A 6,926-nucleotide genomic window follows, 5' to 3' on the forward strand; every position below is an offset into this window, starting at 1 on the left:
TTTTGTCAAAGCAAGCATTAGTCTAAGACCTCGATTCTAGGTGTAAGCATGTTCCGACTCAGACTGCTGTGATTGGCTCTTACTGTTTAAACTGTGTTCTTCTGCTCCGCCCTTTTCTAGTTCTGCAGACTCCAATGCTAGACGTGGACACAACATGAGAAAGTCTACGCTTTCATTCCTTTGGCCCAGAAAAACAAACTTGGTCATTCACAGCAGATCCACAACATACACTTTAAAGTTTTATTCAGATCCATAGATCTTAATTGTAATATGACTATCCCACTACTATCATATTACAGTTCATGTAAAAAGTATTTATCCACATCAGATGTTTCCCCTTTTTTGCGTTTATAAATTAAATCTTAATCAATTTAATTTGCCCTTTTTAACAATAATTTACAGCAATCCCCTCTTTAATGTCAAAGTGAAAGCAGATTTCTACAAAGTAATGCAGCTTATTTGAAAACATGCACAGTCATGTTCCTCTATAAAACTCACATGGCTGAGACACTGGCAGATTCCTCTGTATAAGTCCCAATGTCAGATTAGGGGCAACGGTCAAATGCACATAATTGCACTGACTCCCTTATAAGTCACATTTACAGACTGAATATTACAAAGGTATGTGTTCAGTTAACTTAATTCAATATTTTTGTAGAAGAAATTCCAGAAATATGTGTTGCAGATGAAGAATTTACCCTGATTTTTTACACATTTTTACACTTTCAAATGTGTTATTTTCAACCATTGTGTAACAAATAACAAAAACAATGGAAACAGCACAAACGGTGTTGTCCCTATCTGGACACAGAGATGTGCCGTTTTCAACACATTCATTTTATACTAGGAGTGTAAAATATATCAGAAAAAAAAACAAAAACAAGTCAGAGACATTTGAAACCCTGGATGATTATAGTGTTATGTGAATACAACATTTTATAGCTTTATTATCAAGCCACAAAGACCCATATCATTAGGCTGCTATAAATAACACAGGTCACTAACATTAACCTGAGAGCTATTTGTTTACTCCTCACTACCTATTCTGCCCTATCTGCCCTCCCCCCTCATCATCACACATACTGGCCTTATGGGAGTCCAGTCAGAGACACCATCAGCTCCATCAGTGCTGCTCTGATCTTACTGAGGACTCACTGGTAGGATCCTCAGAGGAGAGAGACTGCATCCAACATTAAAGTATGGAAACACCCTCTCAGTAAAAGTGTGTGTGAGAGAATGTAGGTGTGTGTTATTATCAGGGTCAGAGAATGACAGCTCTCCTCTGTCCCAGTCCAGCTGCACTCTGATCCTCTGGAGTTTCTGCTTCACTGTGAGGAGAGTGGGGGGCTGTGGTGGAGCATGTGCTCCATATTTACTGTCTTTATAAAACACATACCACAGTCCACTCATAGAGGTACAGTTTCCCTTCCTCTGGGAGGACTCTGTCAGCACACCTACACCCCACCATGTGTTCTCTCCAACCTCCACATCCCAGCAGTGAGTCCCTGAGTTAAAGTTCTCAGAGCCCAGGACACTACGTTGCTTATCAAACCTCTCTGGATTATCCTCAACGTATCTTGCACTAGTCAGATCCTCAGACAGGATGAGATCTGTGTGTGCAGTGTTGGGATCCAGAGTCACAGGAGCTGCAGATAAATTAGTGTAGGTATTAGATATGAAGGCTATACCTGAAAAGGAAAAAAAGGGCAAGGTAACAAGACACTGTGTGTGTGTGTGTGTGTGTGTGAGAGAGAGAGAGAGAGAGAGTGTGTGAGACTACTTACTGCACTGTACAATATTGCTCATCTTCTGCCAGACTCTGAACTTCAGGCTGCCCAGGTGCCTTTCCCGATTGATAAAACCCCAGTAAACTCTCTCTGGATCCTGCAGTGTGCACTGGGCTCTGGAATAACATTCAGGAGTCAGTGCTGCTGTGGGTTTGGGTTCAGAACCACAGAGAAGAGAGAGAGACAGGAGGCAGATCACTCACCTTTCCACTGTGCTCTTGTAGTTCTGTAACAAATACATACATATACAATATTATACATAATCCCAGTACTCAAAATGTGATTAAATACAATTAAAATGATTAAATACAGCACAGTATAAGTAAGTCTGACATGATGACAATTACGCCATTTACGTATGTAAATTTAAGTGTAACCATGAACTCCCTCGCAACACTTGATTGTCAAATGTTTATTCTGATTGGCTGAGGCAGACATGCTTTGCTCTGCACTCTTCGAGCCAGGCTGTCAATCAGGGGTGTGTTTCTAGAATGTGTCGTTGGCTAACCTCCACGCTATCTTTAGAGTTAAAACCGTCATTCTTGAATTTGCTGTTTCTTGAAAGGATATTCCCAATGCTCATTGTTCAATCACAAACAAGGGCAGAATGTTTGGTCACTGGAACTACGAGAGTAATTGTTGAAGTGTTGATCATGGATGTTTAGCAGTGGTGAATGTTTTAATCTCAATTCAAAAGCGTTTATTAATGGGAAATGTTTTCTTACCTGTAGAAATGTTATGTCATCAGCTCCCATCTTCTCTTCTATGGCTCTGATTGTGTCTGAAAGAGATGAAATCTCTCTGCTCATCTTCTCAATCTTCTCCTTCATCATCTGACTCTTCTGCTCCTCTTCCTCCTTCAGTGCAGCTATCCTGGCTGCCTCTTCATCTCGAAGAAACTGGTGAAGCTTCTCAAACTCTTCCTTGATCTGCTTCTCTGTGTTTAGGGCTTGAGTCTGAAAAAACACACAAAATAATAAATCATGCGTTGTTAAAGGTTCAGTTTGTGAATGTACCCAAGTGAAACTTTAAAAGCATAATTGCGTCGTAAGTGTCACTTTTAACCCACTGAGCAAGCAACGTCTATGGACATCCAAAACAAGTTGATATCACAGTAGTCTGTCCAGGCTGTGATCTGGATGTGTATTTTACAGTCAAAATCAGTTGATAAATGACACTGGGACAATAGTCCAACCTGACCTGGTTCAGGACGTCAATAGACAACCAACATTAGTTGCAAATAGATGTTCTGCGAGGTCATAATCTGGACCTCTATTTGACAGCCAGAATCAGTTAATAAATGACATTGGGACAATAGTCCAGCCTGACCCCATTCGGGACGTCTATAGACAGCCAAAATTAAAATTAGTTGCAAATAGACGTTCTGCCATTCTGGCTACTCTGAGGACATCTTCTGGATGTTTTAATAATTAAATCTTTCAGGCGTCTTCAAGCGACGCCTATATCACACCCAAAGCAACACATCTATTCAACGTCCAGGAATTACGTCTTAAAAACGTTCATTCTGGCTACTCTGAGGACGTCTTCTGGATGTTCAATAATTCAGTCTTTCAGACGTCTTCAAATGACGCCTATATCACACCCAAAACAACACCTGTCCCCTTTTGACAATTGCTTCAGTATTTATGTGAAATTTCAGGTCTTTATTGAATACTGTGCCTAGGTATTTGTAGGTGTCAACAGATTGGACCTCCTCCCCATGGATGACACTTGTTTTGGGCTCTCCCTTCATTTTCCTAAAATCTATAATGAGCTCCTTTGTTTTGTCTATATTTAAGTCTAAGTAGTTGTTGTCAGATAATTTTACAAACAATGTCAAAGAAAGGCCTAGGCTACATTGTGGTCCTTGTAAAAGTGATAGCAGTGCAGTGTCATCTAAAAAATTAACTAGATACCTTCCCTGTTGAGAGGACCTACAGCTATCTGTGTCACTCTCAAAAGGGATGTGTTGGAAATAACACATCCATGTGTTTAGGTAAGGACAACACAATTGTGTTATTTTCAACACATATTGTGTAACAAATAACACAACTTTTGTTGGAAAACAGCACAAAACTGTGTTGTCCTAATGAACAACAGGGGTGAGTATACGCCCTTGTAGTGAACAAGTATTAGAAGCAATGGCCTGGGACAAGTGCCCATTTACTGAGACCCCCTGAACTCTATCAGTTAAGAAATTTAAGAGCAACAACAGTATCTGATGGGGGTAACTCAAACTTGTCTCTCGATTAAAAGATGTATGATGTATATTTGATGTGTATTTTCATTCAGAAAAACACCCTTTGGGCCAATTTTGCCGAAGTGACACTTCAACTTAGCCCGATCTGAGCCATGTCATTCACAGATTTAAATGAACTGTGACTCTGTCTTGTGGATGTAGATCACATGTCACTTTCACCTTAATGTATTGCGCTGTTTCATCACAGTTGCTTTTTGCTTTCTGAAGATCCTTCAGATTCTTCCATAAGGGCTGTAATCTGATGCTCAACTCCTCCTAGAGTAGACACATAAAGAGATCATCCTTGGTGTGTGTGTGTGTGTGTGTGTGTGTGTGTGTGTGTGTGTGTGTGTGTGTGTGAGTATGATCACCCAGTGCGTACATCAGAATAACACTACATTTTAGGAAATTAAAATGGAGGGAGGTCAATCAGGTTCAGGTTGAGGTTACTTTACGTAATGGTACCCATAGGTAAAACTAGATGTACCGCAAAGCGATACACAATATTACCGCCGCTCAGTCCTGCACATTCTCTCTGCAAATATCAATCACGCTTTTGTTTCCATCGCCTACTCCATCCCCTATTGCAACTTTTATGTATGTAAATGAGTGTGTGCATGTGCGCTTGCTTTTGTGTATGAGTGCTTCTCTGTCTATGAGTGTGTGTGTGTATCTGCTTGTGTGAGTGTTTTATGTGTCTCTATGTGTATACTGTATGTTCACTGTGTTCTATGCCGTCACTTTCACTCCAATATCAGATCACACACTCACACACACACAGGCGCGCGAGTGCACACACACACATACATGTTTGCATGTGTGTATATGTGTGTATGTGCATGTTCTGTGTGTATTCTCTGTGTGTTCTCTTTCTTTCTCTCTCTCTCTGTGTCTGTGTGTGTGCCTGAGTGTGTGTGTATGTGTGTGTGTGTGTGTGTGTGTGTGTGTGTGTGTGTGTGTGTGTTTGTGTGTGTGTGTGTGTGTGTGTGTGTGTGTGTGTGCATGTGTGCGTGTGTGCCTGTGCCTGTGTGTGTGTGTGTGTGTGTGTGTGTGTGTGTGTGTGTGTGTGTGTGCACGCGCGCGCATGTGTGTATGTGTGTGTGTGAGTTTGTACCTGTGTGTGTGTGTGTGTGTGTGTGTGTGTGTGTGTGTGTGTGTGTGTGTGTGTGTGATCTTTTATGGGAGTGACAGTGATGGCAGAGAACACAGTGAACATATACACATAGAGACACATAAAACACACACACAAGCACACACACACACACACACACACACACACACACACACACACACACACATAGACAGAGAAGCACTCATACACAAAAGGAAGCGTTGCAGAAGGGGATGGAGTAGGCGATGGAAACAAAAGCGTGATTGATATTTGCGGAGAGAATGTGCAGGACTGAGCGGCGGTCATATTGTGTATCGCTTTGCGGTACATCTAGTATTAGAGATATTATAGATAGATAGATTTTGGAGGTGCCCAATGCTGATTTACTCCAGTCTAGATTTTTTGACGTAAATCACTTCAATGACATTGCTATTGTTTATCCAAAGGTGCATGTTTTGAAGTTAACTGATGGTGAAATTAACCAAATCTCGGATATTGTTTTCACCTCCAAGTGGTCTGCAACATAAGCGTGTGTGAAAGAATAAAGTATGAGGTAACTGAAAACTCACCTTTAGATCAGATGCAACCTCATTTACAGGTTGGAACTTGTGGTTGGTGTGTTTTCTTGAGTCTCGACACACCCCACACACAGGCTGTTCATCATCCAGACAGAAGAGCTGGAGTTTCTCACTGTGCAGACTGCAGAGCACCTCAGACCCTGCTGAAGCTCTTTGGCTCTCCCCCTGTAAAAAGGTCTCACACAAGTTCCTTAACGGCATGTTAGGAGGATAGTTTTGCTTTGAGCACTTCCTCCTGCAGTAGGGACATTCTCTGGATCCTTTGCTCTCCCAGAACTGCTGCAGACAGGCTTTACAGATGCTGTGAGCGCAGGTCAATAACACAGGGTCCTTGTAGATGTCACAGCACACAGGACAGTAAAGCTCCTCTTCAAGCTTTGAAGCCATTTTTACCTGTGAAAAACTTGACTCGTCTGGTTATCGATGGTTTTCACTCCAGTTCACTGGAAAATGTGTGGTAATCTAAAAATGACCGTTGTGTGTACCATTTCCTGGTGCAAATGATCCACCTCCAATACTTCTCTTCCACATCCGAGTTTACATCTATACTTTACAAATGACTGCTGACCAAACAAAAAGCTTTAGGATAGTAGCGAGTGAAAATAACTTGCACACCGACTCTCACTTCCTCCTTCAGGGAGCTGCAAGAGGAGGGGCGGATCTCTTCTCCTTTGCGGTACATCTACAGTAGTTCCCTTAATAATATACAGTTTTATTGGGTGAGGGGGCTCTCTTATAAATCTTACTCCTGTTGATATTAGCCATTCAAGTTCAGACAAGTAATGTGTGTGTTACTGGCTGTGCCTATCTACACAGGCTGTGCTTATGTCAGAGAACAGGAGAGCTCTGTGCACTTCCAGTGTCTGAATCAACCGATCCTCTGTATCATCTCCCATGTCCTTTGCAATGGCTCTGGTCAACATTATTATCACCACATAACATCACCGTGCAACTTTAGAGAGATTTATTCAGATATCATTTCATTTCAATTTCAACCAAGTTTGTTAAGCTAAATTATGCTGTACCTTTAAATTATGCTAAATTGTATTGTGTATAGATAATATTGGTATAATTCCTCTGTGAATTATTTGTTCATTGCGCATGTATTCAGGAATGTACTACTTTCCACATCACATTGCTCATACAGTGCATTTCTGAGATATCTGCATGTACAGTATGTGGTTGGAGTGTTGGTCATGGAAAGTGGTGTT

The 6,926-nt window shown here is 41.3% G+C and overlaps 1 protein-coding gene across 1 annotated transcript; it reads right to left on the reverse strand.

The window, feature by feature from the left end:
- Window positions 1-377: 377 nt before the first annotated feature.
- LOC134079160 (E3 ubiquitin-protein ligase TRIM35-like) lies at window positions 378-5,816 on the reverse strand. Its single transcript, XM_062535344.1, has 6 exons — window positions 5,707-5,816; window positions 4,207-4,302; window positions 2,513-2,743; window positions 1,991-2,013; window positions 1,785-1,903; window positions 378-1,646 (listed from the first exon to the last, which is right to left on the reverse strand). Exons 3-6 carry the CDS (start codon window positions 2,618-2,620, stop codon window positions 1,141-1,143), a joined length of 756 nt encoding a protein of 251 aa, XP_062391328.1. The 5' UTR covers window positions 2,621-2,743; window positions 4,207-4,302; window positions 5,707-5,816; the 3' UTR covers window positions 378-1,140.
- Between the last annotated feature and the right edge of the window lie 1,110 nt (window positions 5,817-6,926).

This window comes from Sardina pilchardus, chromosome 4 (assembly GCF_963854185.1).
Source record: "Sardina pilchardus chromosome 4, fSarPil1.1, whole genome shotgun sequence".
Taxonomy (NCBI): domain Eukaryota; kingdom Metazoa; phylum Chordata; class Actinopteri; order Clupeiformes; family Clupeidae; genus Sardina; species Sardina pilchardus.

What these genes read in the sequence shown, in the direction of transcription:
- LOC134079160 (XM_062535344.1), bottom strand. Translation starts at nt 2,620, where the DNA reads ATGATGAAGGAGAAGATTGAGAAGATGAGCAGAGAGATTTCATCTCTT. An exon ending in ATGACATAACATTTCTACAG is followed by an intron (nt 2,014 to 2,512) that starts GTAAGAAAACAT and finishes TATTTGTTACAG; the next exon opens with AACTACAAGAGCACAGTGGA. An exon ending in GAGCAATATTGTACAGTGCA is followed by an intron (nt 1,647 to 1,784) that starts GTAAGTAGTCTC and finishes ATTTATCTGCAG; the next exon opens with CTCCTGTGACTCTGGATCCC.